We start from the raw sequence: 19,158 nt of genomic DNA, 5'->3' as shown, positions 1-19,158 counted from the left end.
GTGCCAGGTTAAGACCTTTTTATTTAATCAATATTTTAATAAGTTTTAATACTGAATTTTATTACCATATTTTAATTGCAGCCAGAGTGGGTCATCAATTTATATTATATTGTTATTTTGGAATTTTGTGTAAGCCATCGTGAGGCTCTCGCAAAGGACGGCATGCAAATATCTTAAATCAATAAATATTGCACAGAACCAGATTAAGTATATTGGTTTGGACAATTTTGCCAGCCTGTTGTATTCTTTTGTGTGCAGGCTGAGAAATACTGGAAAAACATGCATTTTTATTATGCAAATTCAGTAGGAAAATCTCATCTGGATTTGTCTATTACTCAGTTTTATTTAGGGTCAGCCCATGACATTTTGCTGCTTGAGTAGAAGGAGAAGATGATGCCCTGTCTTTATGTATCTGCAGGAGCTGACTGGATTGAGTGTTACTTTAGTACTGGTGATGGGACACCATCCTCCCATGTCAGCTCAAGCCCTTCAGGTTAGGTGCAGGACAGGCTGCCTCACAAATACAGCTCTCTCCACCAACAGCAGGGAATGGCCAAGGGTCAAGCCGTCACTGCCTCCCTTCACAGCAGCCAACTCTGCTGTCTGGGTGAGGTGCTTGCTTCACTCTAACGGAGGGACTGTTCCTGTCTTTAGTAGTTCTCCAAAGGATTCATTATGACTTGCACCATTCCTGCAATGTAAGGCAGAATTAATTGCACAAAAAGGCAAAATAATCAAATGAACTCATTGACTTGATTCACCCAGCAAGTAAACCAGGAAAATTTGGAACATCTAATTCCATCTTTAATTTGTCTAGTAATTGCTTCAAAATGTATCATTAAAAGGATAGTGTGAACAGAAGCAAGAATGATCTAACCTAATTTAAAATAACAGGTTGGGAAACATTTAAAATATTCATATGAGTCCAAATGAAAGTTTTAGGGATCCAAAGATACACAAAGTGAATTTGAGCAACCAAATTCCCCATTCTAAGGATCATGCTACTTTTTTAAAAACTACAGATTTATTCTTTGTAAATGCCTTATTTGAACTGGGAAGGGAAGCTGCATCTACTACTGCTAATCAGTTGCATTGGGCTGATCTTGTTTTCAATCAACATGTATAGTTTGAAATTGATAACATTTATTCATTACTTTTATATTTCATTGTTCTATGTGCCTTTTTATAATCCTTCAGGGCTGGGAAGAAAAATCCACACCACCCATAAACACATTGGATAGAAAATTTTATATCTCTGGGAACTTAAGAAAAAGTTCCAGCATAATAAGAACCCACTACAGTGTTTTGCCATGATGAGTTGGTTCCATGGAGCACTTTTAATGAACCCAGTAGGTGATCAGGCATCCCATGGGTAATTTGCCTCCTCGCTTCTCCACCTTCCTCCAGGTGGTATTCCAGGGGACACTGCAGGACCATCCCCACCATGATGGGGACACAATTTTGACACCCCCCCCCCAATATTGGGAAAGACAGCTGTTAATCAATTTCCTCAGCTCTGTTTGAGCAGCAACAAACTCCCTTTTCAAAGTGCTCTATGCACAGCTACAAGTGGCTGCCAGGAACTATTTTTACTGTGTGCCCAGAAATGTGTGCACAAATTGTTTGAAGCTACTCATTTGACAATTTGGGTTCCCCTTGTGGGTTGTTAACCAACCAACCAACCAGCCACTGGTTATTGACTGATATCATTGGTAGGTTGTCACGTCATGTGAACCAGGTCTCTGGTGCTGTCAGCTTTGTCCCAACAAGCATAAAACCAGTTGGTCCACATATTCAGAATTTTATGTGACAGAACAGAGGTGGATGCATGATTGTCATGCAGTTTTTTAATTTAGAATTTTAGGTGTGCCATCTGTTTAAGTTGTGTACACTGTACTCTGAATGTGTGTGTACAATTATTCATACACCATTAAATAAATCAAAGGCTCCACAATGCCTCCAACTATTTGTCATATGTTGGTTTAAGGCTGGGTGCTTAATCCTGAATGATGGCCTGCAAGGAGCCAAATTTGATGTGTCACTTCCTTTTTCCAATCAAAACTTGTTTTATGGATGCTTAAAACTCATTCTTGGGAAATTCTGTTTCACTATTCTATTATCCTGCTCTGTCAGATAAAAATGAGAAATGTTATATGATGATAATAAATACAAACCTGAAATTGTAGTTCTTTCCTTTCTTACAAGCAACTTTACATTTTTTTCAGGAGCATTTTTAGTAATGAACTGGGCCATAACCATGGGTAAGTCAAGTAGACCAAATTGGATTGCAAGCCTTTGAATATTAGATTTAAAAAGTCTGATTTCTAATTTGAATAACAGAGAATTAAGCATTTCTGAATATTTTAACTGATTACTCCACAGTCTCAGGTATTAGGTAATGCATCTTAGCACTAGTATTATTCTAATATGGCATAAAGCTACAGTCCTATACATCCTTACCTGCAAATAAGTCCCATTGAATTCATTGGTGCTTGCTTCTGAGAAAACATGTATAGGATTACATTACACAAGACCTGTAACAATATCTTTAAAATATATTATTATGAATAAAAATCTATTATCAGAAGGTGGACAGCACTGAAAGTTGTTTGTAATGATACTTGGGTTAGTAAATTTGGATGGCTCTGGAGATCTTGCTACTCCAGGGAAATACTGTTATTTAAGTGTGGCAGCCCTTGAACCTATACCAATTTACCTGGGAACACATCCCACTAAATTCAGTAATGCTTAGTACTGGGTACATGTGGAGCATCATATGTTCCAGTGAGCCTTGTAACTGCACCAGAGAGCAGGTGACTTGTTACATAGAAAGGGTGTCACATGCAAGTTTCTGCAGAAGGCGGTCTGCTTGTAAAGAGGCTACAAGGAAGTCTCCAAGGCTCTCACTTATCAAATAATGTGTCTGAACTATCGGGAGCCCTTGTTGTTACTTGCTGGAGAGGGTTACCATGATGTGGAGGCGGTCCTCTGTGGGCATAAGGCTACCAGCAATGGTATTTTGGTCAGCAACAGCCAATAGGAAACTGCAATAGGATGTTCCAATGGAAGGCACAGATGGCTTTGGATCCACCAAATCTTAAGATCTGCTGATTCCGTAGCATGAAACATGAGCCTGGAATGGGCACAGGTAGTTTGCATTCCACTGTAACTATTGCAAGGGAAATTCCAGGCTGTCCCCATATTGCTGGGTGGGGTGGGGTGGAGCTCACCTTTTGTTTTGATTAGCAATGCATCTGGAATCATGGAACAGTAGAGTTGGAAGGGGCCAGAAGGCCATCAGGTTCAGCCCCATGCTGTTGCAGGACATTAAGTTACACCATCCCATTCAGATGAGTGTCCAGATGCTTTTTGAATGTCTAGCGAGGAGAGCCCACAGCTTCCCCAGGTAACAAGTTCCATTGTCATACTGATCTGATAGTGAGGAAATTCTTTCTGGTTTCCAGTCTAAATCTGGTTTAAGCCCATTATTCCACATCTTGCACTCTGGAATGACCAAGGAGAGATCCCGTCCTTCCTCTTTGCCTTCCAGGTACTTGCAGAGTGATGTCATATCTCCCCTCATTCTTCCCTTCTCGAGGCTGAACATGGCTGGTTTGCTCAGTCTTTCCTCACAGGGCTTTGCCTCCAGTCTCTGAATCATCCTTGTTGCCCTCCTCCGCACATTTGTAGCAGTACATCCACCATGCCACAGCCACTGACCCAAGTTGGTTTGCTTTGTGCAAAGTTGTTGGTTTAGTGCTGCCACCGCCTTCACTCTTCTCTAGGCAGCTTTGAGCAGCAGCCACTTCCACTGGCATTTCAGATAGGGCTGAACAAATGCTGATACAGCACCACAGACTGTCCTATTATTATTATATTGCATTTATATCTTACCTTTTTCTCCCCTCTTGCAAAGAACACAAGGCAGCGTACATAACTACATTTTATCCTCACAACAACCCTGTGGGGTAGGATAGGCTGAGAGTGAGTGACTGGCACAAAGTCACCCAGTGAGCTTCATGGCTGATTGGGAACTTGAACCCAGATCTGCTGGGCCCCACTCCAACACTTTTAAATCACCACATTTGCTCTCTTCAGTCAAAGCCATCTGAAGAACAACTGGCTCTTGCTTTTGCCTGATTTTTTCTTGTTATCTTCCACAGTAGTTTTGTTTTCCAACAATGAAGGAGAAAACCCTGCTGCTGATGACCAGTTTTTTTAAAAAAATAGTACTTCCAAATAAAACATGTACAAAATTAACTGCAAAAAAAAAACTGGTTTGCAAAAGTCTTTTATTGTATCCGTGCCACACATACTAGTGAAAAATAACACTCCTAAAAAAAAAGAATGCTACCTTTTCCACAACGCTTTGTTTTAAATGAAACTTCAAGTACTCTTACATAGGTACAAAAAAAAAGTCTGATCTATATGCCTCCAGCAGGCCACCACAACACACAGTAGTTAAAACACAGTGGTTACAAATGTCTTTCGTTATTTCTGTGGCAAGGCAAATGGAGGGAAATGTTTTTATGAAAAAATACTGTGTGCGTAGGAAATTGTCACAATTTTATTCCACATGGATACAAATGATTATACTTGAATTTGAGGCCCTGGTGGCTTGAAATTATGTAACAAAATAGAAAAAAATGGAAAACTAATATCCCCTACACCCTGTTTTAAAGGCAGGCACTACAAAGATTAAGGAGACTCCACAGTGTTGGTAGAGGATAGTTACTGTACAGGCCATATAGCTATAATTACCTTAAAACTAAAATAAAATGCTACAGTCCTTCTAAGGCATAAACAATAATGTCTGCAAACAATATGTACACATCATACATATTTAAAACAAGACTTAATATAAACAATAATGAACAGTATATACATATGTCTCAATTTTATTCTTCACTGTCTTGAAATACAATTTAACTACACAAATGATGCAGCAACATATATATAAATGTAGTTGTAACTCTACAGTAAAGTTTAATTTTTCGTGCTTTTTACAGCACATCAGTGTAAACAGTTTTACTTGGCTTTGTTTTATATTTTAAAACATTCCTTGTTGTATTTTCAAGATTTAAAGCAATTTTATTTCTTCTAATTCTTCCTTTTCACAGAAAACGAAGAGTCTGGATGCTATTTAATCATAAATAATTCATAAAATTAAATACATTTACTAAAAAATAAACTACAAAGTAAAAAAAAATGAAAAATAGATATTTATTGAAAGGGAAAAGAGAACCTTTTTCCCTAAGTAGAGCTCTGGTGGTTGAATATTCAGTGCGTTTTGATATATTTTAAATTGCTATTGCACTATTACACCCCTTACGTTTAAATTCTTTGGGTGTGCTTCCCTGTTCTACCTAAAATAGTTTGATAAACACACAAACCAAGAACCAAGGGCCATGGTCGCTGTAGAAGTGAAGCCTTAAGAATCAGTACCACTCCCCTGTGATACTTTAAGGAAAAATAAAACAGTCATTAGTTATGCATGTGCCTTGTACTTTAATGTAAATACAGTTCACATTGCTGGTCTCATTTGTCCTCATTTAAGAAAAGAAAACATGTTGGACTGTGATCACTTCAGCTGACTTTGAAAATCTCTGTCCATTTTTTTTCAAAATGTTTCCTCATGTTGTGGCCAGCCCGGCCAATGTCAGAATCATCTTCATTAAACGTTTCACAGTTGTCAAACACAAGCCTGACATCTACAGCAAAGGCTTCAAGATTAGGATATCTGAAACAACAAAGAGTAACATCTTCTGAATACAAAATGAAAACAAGGAGTCTCAAACTCCTACCAAGTAAAAAGGCAAAACAGGGTTCATTTACAGTTGCACTACACCAAGAATTAATTCATTATGGTACAGCTTGATAGCCAACCATTCTTTTCTACGAGCTGCTTCGCAAGGTCCAACCATACCACAATACTCCTGAAATAACAAGACCATTTCTAGAATAACAGGACTTTGCTACTGTAGAATACCACTGAACTAATTTTTTAAACTGTATGTGTGTGTATAAACTTGGCATTTAAGCTTATTTGGGAGTTCATGACATAGACTCAGGATGGTTCCTTGGGTCCATCCTCTGCCTCAGCATCAGACTGCTTAAGGGCAAATTTTGGATGCAGCACTATGTATGCTAAACAAACAGAAAAATGAGATGCACCTTGTTGCTGATATTGTTGCAAATTATTAATTGGCATCAAACATTCCTGTCCGTAGTACAGTGAGTGGCAGCTGTTCTGTGTTCAGTTATTTGGGAGTAAGTTCACCAAACTCAATGGCCTGTCTTCTGAGTGAATGTGCATAGGAAGAATTTGGTATTGTTAAGCAGGGGAGAAGAGAAGCAAATACAAATGTTTGCTAATACTCAGTTATTCATCATCGCCTCACTCATTCATACACAAACTTAACCAAGTTTGCTAAGGACACAACTGAGAGGCATGCTCTGTAAGTGTTCTGACAGTTTCTGTCTACCAAGCACAGAGGCAGCACACAAAGCTTATCTGGAGTCATTCTTGTGATAGATTATGTAGACCTACCCATGCGGCATGACACAGTCCAGTTTTCAAATTCCCTTTCTGTCTCCTCCTCCTGCCAATGGTTAACAGCTTGGCTTCTCTTTCTCTCTGCCCCAGTTGTTAGGTGTGTTTCAGATTTTCCACTGCCCCCCAAACCAATCTGTGCCTCCTTCTCTAGATCAAATACCAGAGAGGCAAAATCTATGCTCTTTGTGGTTTTGTTCCTGCTGTCAGATGGTCAAGTGCCCTACTTTACAGCGAACAGTCCACTGTTTTGGAGGGCTGGCAAAGAACAGTTCTGTGTTTCAAGGTCTTCTATTTGAAGGGTTACCTAGTACCAGAATTCTTTAAAGATACAAAAGTGTAAAAACGGGAGAGCAGATGAACATGGAGAGGCACACAGCTCATCCAGTTTATCTTCACCACTACAGTGAGCAGTATTGCATTTTTATTTGAATTACAGCTATTATTTCTAAAGTTGTACACACACACAAACTCTATATATCTAAAAATTTGCAAAAGTTATGCAATTTCCTCCTTTGTTCTCTCTTTTTGGTGATGCATTTCACATATGCCATTGCCAGAGATGTATTAAGCAGCTCAACCCCCCCACCCCCACAGCAAGTGTTAACTTGCCCATTTACAGCCCCACAGTAGCTTCTTGCATCATCTCAATCTGATGAGGGTCGCTTATTCAGATGACAGGCAAGTCATACTATAACTACAAACAACCATGGATTCCAAGTGGTTTGCTAAACACTCCAACAAGTCACCTTCATTAGGTTCAGATGGCACAAGAAGCTGCACCTTGCAAATTTAAATAGAGAAATGAGCTGGCAGGTGCAAGGGTGAGTAATAAGCATCAAGCATACTAAAACATGGTTGGGCTCCTGCACATGCTTCCTGAAATTCCCAAGCATCAAAAACTTCCTCCTGCAACTGCCATGAGTAATAGAAGTCAGGGACAGAATTAGGCATTCCTGAACCCATGAAGTGCAGGAATGGTATTCAAACTCACCAGAGAGCAACACTGACCTTCCCCCAGTCCAGTGGGGCTTCTACACCTCAGACACAGATTTGGGGACAGAGAAGAAGTGGATACTTTATTGTGGGAGCCTTATGGCTAATGGGGGTGGGGGATAAAAATCAAATAAATACATTTATGCAAACTTAACATGGTATCTATCCATTTTATATTAAATCTAGTACTGGGAGAGGCTGGGAGAAACTGAGCCCAGGCCTCCTCTAGAATGTTTTGGCTTTCTAGAACTACCACAGTCCCTTTTGAAGGGAAACTGCTCCACCTGATTCTGATCCATCCTTTTTTTTTTTCCTGTCCTGCGCATTAACAAAATACTCATGGCAGGGCTGTGATACAGGTATGCCAGATATGATGAGAGTTAATTCTTCTATACATATGTGAGAAACAAGCTCAGCTTAGCTAGTATGGTTGTGTCGTCCCTGGACAGGCCCTTTAAATATTTGTGGCTCCATCCTGAACAGTGACCTGTCCTGATTGGTTACATAGCACAATCCCTGGAGACAGCTGAACATTGGGGCCATTTTGCTAGTGCTGGACCAAGGGTTAGGGTTTTGTCTACAAAATCCCTCAGCAGTCCTATTAACTGTCAGCAGTCTCAAACATTATAGTCAGGTGAACCAACAGAATACTGAAAATCTGACTCTACTACATTTTACTTTTTAAAATCACAATTTAATGTTATATTTTCATGTCCCTGACATTTTCCCCTCTAATTTTTTACTTACTGTCCACTACTTAGTTTCTCTCGAATGGTGGAAAAATCCATGGGTTTTTTAATAACTTTCCGATAACCAGGAACATGTTTCAAGTTTACAGGAAGTAAGAAAGGCCAAGCATCTTCATGAGTTTCCAATTCAGACAGGAGTACACTGTGAAAATCAAGAAAAAGACAGATCAATTTCTGAACTGCTTCAAACCTCACATAATCCTGGTTCATTAAAAAGATTACTGTGAATCAGAAAGAATCAGTAAGATAATATTTCTAGAAGTAATTTGAAAGGACAAAATAAACTCCCTCTGTATGTAAAGGTTGTTTCACATTTTACTTCCTTGCTTAAGCCTTCAGTTCCTGTCCTTAAACCCTGACATTCTAACCTGTAGCCCAGCATGCACTACAAGTTCAGTTTTCATGAAAATCAGTGACATACATGTTTCTCTCTCTACTTTGATTTCAGTATCTGAGATGGCTGAGTGCTTTCCCATGTCACTCAAAGAGCTGTCCCCTGCACCAAAATCAATGGGAAACCCATGGGCATAAAAGAGGTTTGCAGACAATTGTGCAGGCAAGGAGCCCATGGACTGAGGTGATCAGCTGCAGTCAGAAGAGAATGTACACTGCAAACATCTTGGCTTACATCTAAGGAACTATAAGCATAAAGAAATAAATGCATTTGTGCTGTTCTGTGGACTTACAAGCTAGCCAAGACTTCTCACAGTACACCACCACAATGTTTAACAGGGAATAAGGTAAATAAAACAGGGAGTAAGGTAAATAAAAACTGTATTTTGTATATTCCATGGACCATATGAAATTTTGGTTGCAGTTTTATGCAAGTGTAAAGAACTAATGCAAATGGAAGTCCTTCTGCAAGCAAGAGAGGCTTTCTGCCAGTGCAGGATTGCATAAAAATTCTGGTAGGGGACTGGATTACCCACACCCTGCTGGCTGGGTAACATCAGGAGAAAGTGTCCCCATTCATTTTAACAGCAAAGGGTGTGACTTTGCCCATCTCTTTTTCTTGGCTTTTTTTGAGCTGGAAGGGGGCAGAGAATGGTGTCTTTTACCAGCATAGAGAAAATCCAGATTGGACTGTATCCCCACTGCCTCACTCCTGCTTTCTCCCACCTGAAATCAGAGGTACTTGTGTGGGTGCAGCTTGGCTTGAGCACTGAGAGTTGGCTGCACCTTTGACTCAAAGGCACTGGCTTCAGTTAATATATAGAGGAATACATGTTATTTTACTAACAAGAGCAAACTCAAGCTGAATTTGCATGAGATAATACAGCCTAGTTCTACCTTTATCGTGCATCATTTCAAGAAAATAGGCTGTCACCCAAGTTTCTTTTTATCCCAATCAGCCTCTGATATTGGATCCAGCCTGGCTAAGGGAGAAGTGTCAGAAGGAGGGTCTGACACATATTCCTTCCCATTCACCCCATTAACACTGGTCCTTCCATCACATGAACAGTAGGCCCTTTTCAATACATATTTTCAGTTGATTCAGATTTAAACGAATGGATCAGCTGCTGCATTGCATTTCATGCATTCTGAAAAGTTCAAAAGCACCCAGCCAGCCAGTACCTGCAAAGAGCCATGTCCTTAGACTCATCTCGTTTGGCTTTCTTCACAGGGGAAACACTTTCCTGCTTTGATGGGCTAACAGAAATATTTTCATCAATCTTTCTCTTCTTAGAGTCCATTTTCCCTCTTTTGACAGAGCTGCTTGTAGATGCAGAGTCATCTTCTTCCATCTCTACTGCTAAAGGCAATTTCTTGCCTTTCTTGTGTTCATTACATTTTTTCCCTTTCATCTGATTTTTTTTAACTTTTAAAGCTTGACCACTTGCCTGTATCACAATGAAATCACAAAATAAATGGGTAGAAAGCAGACCAGGTAAACCAATTTTCAAGCCAGTTCCGCAAACACCAACATGAATAGGCCTATGCTGTGAGGGGAGTTTATATGACGCGGGACACACACAAAAAACTTAAGCTTTTTCATAAGCCTAATCCAAACTGGTGTGTTCCAAAAGTTTGGGACAACTCCCAGCATTCCTTTTCATTGAATGTCAGTGCTGGCTGGGGCTCACAGGAGCTGAAGTCCAGAACATCTGGAGAATACTAGGTTGGCAAAGGCTGCTGCAGCACATTTCAAAAGGTTTAGTGTCTTCTTAAAACAGGTTGATGCCAGTCTCTCCTCAGGACACAGGAGAGCCTTTCCCAACCTGATGCTCTCCAGATGTGTTGACTGGACCTCACATGAACCTCAGCTAGCCCAGTCTTAGTCCATCTTGTCTGTGGATCATGGGATTTGTAGTCTCTCACAGAAAGGGTACCATATAGTGGGAAAGGGTGCCACTTGTGTGAGAAAACTGCGCATGAAAGGGTAGGCACATGGATTAAGGAGGGTGAGAAAAATTAAACTGGGAAAGTTCAGAATATAAACTCTCCATGGTGCATTGATACTGACTCATAATAGGGTTTGCCAATGTCAACAGTCCTCTCACCTCTCTGCCACTCTCCCAGGAAACTTTTCAGCCCCTGGAAAGAAGGGAATTTACTTAAGGGGAGGGAATTACAATGGACGCCAACTACAGTTACCCTACGTGACTTTGGCACCACAAGGTAGTGTTTAGCTTGTCAAACACAAGGGCGATTCCTGGAAAAATTATCATCTGTCTTATATACATGACTACAGTTTCTCACGCATAGTGGAAAGAGAAATATATAGAAATTTCAAACACTACAATATTTGAATATGAGTGAAAGAGGACTTGGTTTTGGGGAATTATTGCGTTAACCATCTTCTTAAAACCAGGCCAGTCTCAAGACCATTCTAGAATCCACAGACACAATGAGATTTCCCTTTTCTCAGAGCATCCAGTCTTCAAAGACCAGACATTAATCACTATAACTGTTGTGATGATTCAGCACTGCCCAATCAACTTTAAACAAAGGCTGTAAAATTACAGTAAACAGTGTACCAAATGGAAGCATGTATTTTAGAACACAGTCTATTTAACATTTTTACTTTAGAAGTGGAATAAAGAGTACAGTAATTGGACTGGCCATTGATACTAAATTGTGAGAAGCAGAAAATGGAATGGAAAGGAAAGAAGGAAAAACACTAGTGGACCTCCAGTAAGATTACAAAACAATGTCAGCAAAAGCTAAAGTTCCTATGAGACAAATAAAGGGCTGCATTCATTTGAATCCAAATCGCTTAAGCAAACTGTTCAATAGAAAATGGAAGAATAATACTCAGAATAGACAATATGCTAGACAAAACTAGAAAAATAATAATTTAAGGTTACACATACAAAACCTGCAATTAGCTGTGTAATAGTAGATAGCTCTCATTAATTAAAGTAGTTTAACATTTATCTACGTTGTAAATGTGCACATCTTTTAACATTTTATTAAATGTGCCTTTGTATATACAGCAGAGCTTCACAGCTGATGGTGCCTCCTTGACATGTATGGGATTTAGCTGAAAAGATTGGTTTGCTGAATACGCACATGGCAACAGAACAAATTTATCTACCTATTGTCACTTTTGAATGTATGCACACATCATCCTAACTTTTTTTAAACAGGTAAAATATTTTGCATGAAAAATAAAAAAAATACAATGTGTAAAGTGGCTCTGAGCAGCAAGAAGAAAATGAAGTAAACAAATTATATGCTAAAAATAGTCTTTGGTCTAGAGTTTGAGGTCACACCTGTATTATATGCCTTGATGAACCAAGTCTTACACTATTCACCATTTCTCAGCCAGAATTCCATCTAAATTTGCATAGGATTGTGCCCTTATGGACTCTATTTTAATGGTTCATTTTGATGCCAAAGATGCAGAGCGATTTAATCCAAAAATGGTAAGTTTGCTGTGCAGAATAAGTGGGAAGAACTATTATACAATAGACTTATGCAAAAATTCCCACACTTGTGATTTGTTTTCCCAGGAGAGTCAAAGTTTTATATGATGTTGCTTTAATTCTTCTAGGCAGAAATCCAGAGGAAAATGAAACATGCCATACATATCTAATTGATTCATTGTTGCTTTATTTCTATCTACTCAGAATATGCTGCTATCACATTAATAGAACAACACTAAAACAATGCAAAAGCCAGTGTGGCGGGTAAGAGAATGGGAATGGGACTCGGGTGATCTGGGTTTTAGTCCCCACTTAGTCATGGAGCCAACAGCATCATTTGGCCAGTCACAGACTCTTAACCCAACCTACCTCACAGGGTGGTTGTTGTGGAGATAAGATTGAGAGCAGAAGGAGAATACTGTAAGCTGCTTTGACTTTTTTTAACGAAGAAAAAGACAGGATATAAATCTAATAAATACAATAAAATAAAAGACTTGGTTGGCCCTGCCTGATAAAAACTTCTTTCATGTGATCAGAAAGGGAAACATTTGTAAACTGGAGAATTGGATCCCTCCTTGCTGCTTCAGACCCTCTATGTACCATGAATGACTAACAGATGCGCAAATGTCAGCCTACTAAATGTTTTTGTGAACATTTGTGCTTCTGCAGAGCATGTGTAATGATTGCATTGATGGCAATTACAGGACAGCTATGTGTTACTGAACTGTTGGACTTCAGGGCAGAAAAAGTGGAATTCCAGTTTACATCATATGTTATTACCTTTGCTATGCAGGCAGGACAAAACCAGTCACCATCTGGAATGCTACTGATCTTGGGTCTGTGGCAGTAGGTATGGCAGCCTTTGTCACAGCCATCACAAAGGAGCAACAGCTCTTCATTATCTCCTTTCCGACATATTTGGCAGTACTACAATACAAAGATATAACCTCAGATAAGTATGTTACCTTCAATTTTGTGACATAAGTAACTTACTCTATGCGTGCACTGGAAACAAATACGACAGCCTGCCACTATGTTCAGCATTTATAGTTCTACGGGCTCATTCAGAGTAAAGATCCCGTAGGTTTTGTTTCATGTTTTAACTGTCCATACAGAACTGTCAATATCTTGCTTTTACACAAATCTGTGCTGCAAGCTTGCAATACTGTGCATAGCCCTACAAAGGTTGTTGAAGTGCTGGAAAAGGTGCAGAAAAGGACAACTGAAATGGCCAAGGGGCTGCAGCAACTCCCCTGTGAGGAAAAGTTACAACATTTGGAGTTCTTAACTTAGCAAAAGGATTAGCAGGAATGTGATAATCATAACATTAGGCATGGCATGGAAAAATTGGACAGGGATAAGTTTTTGTTCCTTTCTCATCATACTAGAACCTCGGGTCAGCCAAGAAAACTGAATGGAGAGGTATTTAATACAGATATTTATATAACACATAGTTAAACGATGGAATCTTCTACCACAAGATGCAGTGATAGACACCACCTTATGTGGTGGGGGGTAAGATCATTTCATGGGGGCTAAGACTATCCACAGATGGCAGAGCCAGTATGCCTCTGGGTACCAGTTACTGGGGAACACGACCAGAGAAGTGCCACTGAGCTTGCGTCCTGCTTGTGGGTTTCCTATAGGCATCTGGTTGGCCGCACTGTGAGCAGAATGCTGCACTAGTTATGACTGGATTTATAAACCTCATTCAAAACGTTCAGCTAGGGATCAGTTAGCACATTTAGGAGGGATTTTTGGAATTGCAAACATTATGTCACTTTAAACAACAGGGATTCCCAAAGGCATTTGTAAAACTGACACTGAACTGTATGTGTATTTTTGCTGTTCTCCCTATTTGAGAGCAGAAGCTCTTAGAAACAGCTTGTGTTCAATGTATGATAACTTGGACTCACTATATTGAGGAACAAGGTCAGAAAAATTCAGATTGTAAGCAGATGGATAATGGAAGGTCTACTGTTTAGAAAATAAGTCAGAAACATGGATTTATGGATATTTCTGCTATATTTTCATCTGTCCAAATTTAAACAGAAAAGATGGTCTATTGAAAGCCACACATTTAATTTTCACAGATTGAAAAGCTGCAAAACCACATGGGCAGCCACTCTCTGCACTGTTCTCTCCTGACGCTTTCTGTCCATGACAGACTTAAAAGGAATCATGGCAATTCCAAATGATGCCTCTTGCAACCAGGCCCTGCAGTTAGGAAAGATACCACTTTCCTCACTGTGACTTGTGTGCTAGCTGCTAACTAAGAAAATGGTAATGCCTTGAGGAAAACCCACAGGTAACTCAGAAGACGTGGTAGTGGCACAGGTCACAATGGTCTTCCTTTCCAAGAATGAAATGTTTAAAATCAGTAAGGATAATTCGGGAACTTCACTCCAGAATTTATTTTTTTCTTTCAACATAGGCATTGTCTATGCTTCAGTCTCAGTTAAGCTATATAGTTTAGATACTATAATACTACTAGTGCCAGTGAAAAGTCATCTTAACAAAAGATGCAGAAATATGGGTGCAGGTTTTTTGTTGTCACCCAAATTGTAGCTATAATATACTGATAACAAGTGGGTCACAGTTAACAGTTGAAATATAAGTTTGAAACCTTCCAGCAAATATAAAAGGTGGAGAAAGAGTTAGTTATTTCAACAGTAACATATTCATTATTTAATTGTTAGCATTTTCCCATTGATTACTATAGTATAAAAAGCTTAATTTTCAGAAATCTGATGCCCAGGATTCATGCAAAATCTCTTTACATGCATTTGCATGCCTTTTATGAATATGCAATTAACACAGCAGTGCTTGTTAATCTGTCATTTCTATGCGGAGATGGACATTTCAGCCTGTGTGCTTGTACAGTCCAATCTGCACGTACAGTTGTATTAAGTGGGCATGCAAAGAAGCCATGCGCATCTTTTAAGCATGTACTTTGCATCTCATTTTTCTGAAAAAGCCTTTAATTGCAGTCTTTGACACTGAATCCCCATAATGGCAACACAGAAGGCGTCATTTTTTCATCAGCACAGTGACCTCTTCCAGAGAGAGGTACAGAAATGCCCATTCTAGTTTTAAAAATGACTACATTCAAAATATGCCAGTAGAAGGGCGATTTGTCATAAATAAAGAAGTTCAGAATGCTGAGTATGGCTACAAGAGAGCACAGTCGCTTCAAAATTTATGCTAATCAATGTAAAAAGTGCAGTTTAACTTTTTTTTTTTAAATTTCATAGTCAGCAATGAAAGATACACTATCAATTGAGGTATCTGGAAAGGAGGAAAATAGGATACATAAAAATCAGTTCACAACACTTACAACTTTCATAATAGATTTTTCCCATGCTATTGATTTCTGTAACTGCTGAATGCACAGAGCTACCTGTGCAGCACTGCGAGCTTCTGACAATGCCCTTCTCCATACCCTTAGCCCTGGAGCAATATCCTCTTCCATTCTGCATTGAAATATAGAGAAATTAAGCAGGTCACATCCATTTTCATCAGTTTCTGAACGTGGAACAATCATTGTCACACTGAAAGCCAAGCAATGACAAAAACGTACACAGCCAGTAAGGGTAATAAGGCTTAAGCAACTAAATTTGATGTAGTGCACAGACTGTGGCTACGTGCCTCAAAGCTTAGTCACAACCAGTTAAATGTAAGATAACTTTGCAGGATTAACATACGTAACGGGGGAGGGGGGTCTTTACAAAGCACCATGCATAATAACGTGATCCGTGAGGATCGAGACATACAAGAAGATACATAGATAAACACACAATAGAAAATAGGCTCCAATTAGCAAAGAAGCACAATAATTTTTCAAGTTAATCTCAATAACCTACCCGTCACCATCACCACTAACGGATGGTGCAGGAGCAGGGACAGTAACTGTGCCCACATTATCCAGTTTGATCTGAATGGTGGTACTTAAGGGGCTCTTCAGATACCTTCGCTCTATGTTCCGCTCCAAGTCAGCAAGTCTGGTTACAGCTATATCTAGAGGGTTGTCACTCTTCCGTTCTAGAGTACTGCTACTGCCTTCTTCTCCACCAGCACAATCACCATCACGCTTCTTGTGCAATTTAGTGATTGACTTATGTTCATAATATACCAGGTCTTCCCTTTCCGATGCTGGTTCAGGGCACATCCAACCCTACATTTTAATAGAAAGGTTTGCACATGTTTGTTTGCTTCTGTAATCATCTAAGAATGGACAATGCACTGTTTGATTATCCCCTAAATTGTGTGTCTGTTTCCAGAAGTTCTCAAAAATTCTGGGAAAAGAGCTTCTTAGCTTTCTTTCCTGTACAACTTGGACAACAAGAATTATTAATTTTTAGAACAGAGTTTTATAGCAACACAATCTTACAGTTTTTTTGAAAAAAATGCAGTCAATAAAACCAATTCTTACATGAAAGACAGATCTTAACACACAGCCATGAGCTAGTTATGGGACAGAAAGAACATATTCAAACCAAGCCAAAGTTTCATAATTCTTCACATCTCTCTTAACCTTGCAACACCTTGGATAACCACAATGGCCAGGTTTACTCACATTAATTACTGGTGACATTTGATGCCTTAATATCACACATCTTGTTAGTTGAATGGGAAAAGAAATCAATATACTTTAAAATATACTTGCTCATTGTTTATGTACTTATTACATTAATTAAAAACATCACAAAAATTATCTAGGCATTGAACAATATTACTACTACTGCAAATAAAATCATAATAAAATTATCAATACAAAATTAATAAATTACACTTGCTTTAGCAAAACAATAAGAATGACAGTACTTTATTAACAAGAAATTGTACATTTAAATCACAAATAATTTGTTGATTATCATGCCTGATAGTGAGCACGGTTGGAATCTAGAATAGCACAGGTATGCGTAACACCTTGGTCTCAGCCAACAAAAGTTATAACTAACGGAGGACTGCCAAGACATATAGTAAATTGCTGCTAAAAATCTGTGTTCCCTTTAAAACTCTTTTCACTTGCATAGTGTCACAAGCTTGGTTCTCCCCTTCTTGCCATTAGGCTCCAAATCAACAGACAGTCTCTTTGCAAAGCAGATCTTTATTGGTACTTCACAGCTACAAAAGAAAGAATTCTAAAAGGAATATAAGCTTCTGCACGTCAAGAATGAGTAGTTGAAACCAAGCTACAGCTTCTCCTCAAAACCCTTCACTTTCAGTAACTCACTGGGCTTTATCCTCAGGGTGGCTCCCATGGGTGAAGGGCCAGCTGAGAAGTCCTACACGAGTCCTCTAATGGGACAGTTCATCTCTCCGAACACCTATTCATGGGGTCAGGGGCCAGCAAGGCAATGGCTCTCCCTCCTCCCCTTCTTCAACTTCCAAAACATTTGCACTTTCTGGGCTGGTCTGAGAACCTGTGGGCAGCAACCTTGGGTTCCAAGAACTCCGATTCCCCTCTTTGGAATTCCCATCATGATGACCCTGCGAAGTCTGCCAAGAGTAGTTGGCTTCACTCACTACACATAGGGTGGTGTTTCAGAAGAAGCATCCCAAATCCCCCCTAGAATGTAACCAGGCTTTATAGGGGACTGAGGGTTGCCAGTGACCTCCACATCCCTCCAGCTTTGAGAAGGAAAGACACTTCTGACTCCACTGCACTTGACTGCTTCCCCACCTCCTGCAAGCTTGAGCCAAAGAAGTAGAGTATGGACTCGGGAAGCACTAAGTGTGCTGACAACGCATTATCTGTTTCTTTTACTAATGGGCTGTGTGAACTTACAAGTTACAGAAGGCCATGTGCCTCCCATAATGTCTAGTTAGGCTCTTAGACTCATGGAACTAGTCAGACCATTCTTGAGATTCTGGTGTATGCTCCTTTCTCCTTCTCTGAAAGTTTAACCATCAAAATAAAGTAATGCCATGTCTGCTGTCCATTTTATATATGAAACATTAAGAAAGGATGAAATCATTTTGTTCTAGGTGACATTAACGTGATGAAATTATATTGGATTTTGTTTCCAATGAGAAATTATTCAGAAAGCACTTATCCTTAACAATGAAAGAGCGGCTCTTAATATCATTGGATAATCACTTCTGCAATGACATTACTGAAGACAAGTTTTACCTTGATTTGCAAACTAGCTGATGCCACTCTTCTTTCTAAGTCCTCCACCTGCTGAAGAATAGCAATATCCATATCCATGGCCTGCTCTTCTGTGGACCAGTTCTCCACAATATCCCGAGTTACCTGGGTTTCATCATTTTCATTTACTTCAATAATTGCAGCTGCATTTGGGAATCAGATTGGATTGCTTTTAGTACACCTTTCAGCCTAATCAATTTTGCAAGCTCAGGAATTCTCTTCCTTGGATGAAATACACATTACATTGAGGCCAGTAACACTGAACTAACAAATCATGAAAAACGGCATTACAGCCTCTGTCACGCCATGAAGGATAGCAACAATCCATTTATCATTTAAAAAGCTCCAATAAGTCTGATCTGGCTTTTGATTAGTTCATATATAAAACATGTGGATTTATGTTGTTCTTCTTGTCTAAACAATCCAATGTATTTTTATTAAAGAAAAAAGTTGGTAAGCCATTAACTATTAAAGACTTACCTGAATGAAATACCAGTCATTCAGTTTTGCTCATAGCAGGCAATCTTGAAAAAGGCAAATATCTAATTATCATTATGCCATTACAGCACAAGTTTATGTTTTTGTTTCAGTTACATACCATCTTTATTCTTGAGGCAGGCTAGAATAATATAATCCATATGTTTTTGTATTTGCTTCTGTAAGGCCTTTTCTCTAATTCCCCTGAGATGCAACACTTTAAGCAAAGCTTTTAGGTCCTCTGGGTCAATTATTCTCCACCAGCCAAACTGCATTTCTGAATCAAAACAAGGATATTGTTTTCACCAATACTTAAAAGTTCTCTCTCTCTCTCTCTCTCTCTCTCTCTCTCTCTCTCTC

The 19,158-nt window shown here is 39.2% G+C and overlaps 1 protein-coding gene across 17 annotated transcripts in view; it reads right to left on the bottom strand.

Annotated features, from left to right (window-relative positions):
• Positions 1-4,275: 4,275 nt before the first annotated feature.
• Positions 4,276-19,158, bottom strand: part of BAZ2B (bromodomain adjacent to zinc finger domain 2B) — a 644,512-nt gene continuing 629,629 nt past the window's right edge. For 13 of the 17 annotated variants that reach the window (XM_044418074.1, XM_044418080.1, XM_044418065.1 and 10 more), the window contains 8 exons: positions 18,920-19,075; positions 18,304-18,464; positions 16,031-16,341; positions 15,505-15,640; positions 12,948-13,094; positions 9,874-10,139; positions 8,297-8,440; positions 4,276-5,740 (listed from right to left, as the gene is read on the bottom strand). In XM_044418074.1, coding sequence (XP_044274009.1) covers positions 5,587-5,740; positions 8,297-8,440; positions 9,874-10,139; positions 12,948-13,094; positions 15,505-15,640; positions 16,031-16,341; positions 18,304-18,464; positions 18,920-19,075 — 1,475 coding nt within the window. In that variant the 3' untranslated portion in view covers positions 4,276-5,586. Of the gene's footprint in view, positions 5,741-8,296; positions 8,441-9,873; positions 10,140-12,947; positions 13,095-15,504; positions 15,641-16,030; positions 16,342-18,303; positions 18,465-18,919; positions 19,076-19,158 lie in introns of those variants that run through there. The other 4 variants (XM_044418076.1, XM_044418077.1, XM_044418081.1 and 1 more) reach the window with 2 other exon arrangements.

The sequence above is a fragment of the Varanus komodoensis genome, unplaced genomic scaffold, assembly GCF_004798865.1.
Source record: "Varanus komodoensis strain SLA01 unplaced genomic scaffold, ASM479886v1 scaffold9, whole genome shotgun sequence".
Classification (NCBI taxonomy): Eukaryota; Metazoa; Chordata; class Lepidosauria; order Squamata; family Varanidae; genus Varanus; species Varanus komodoensis.
Note: the sequence above shows the minus strand (reverse complement) of the source record. Positions and strands in the feature narration are given on the sequence as shown.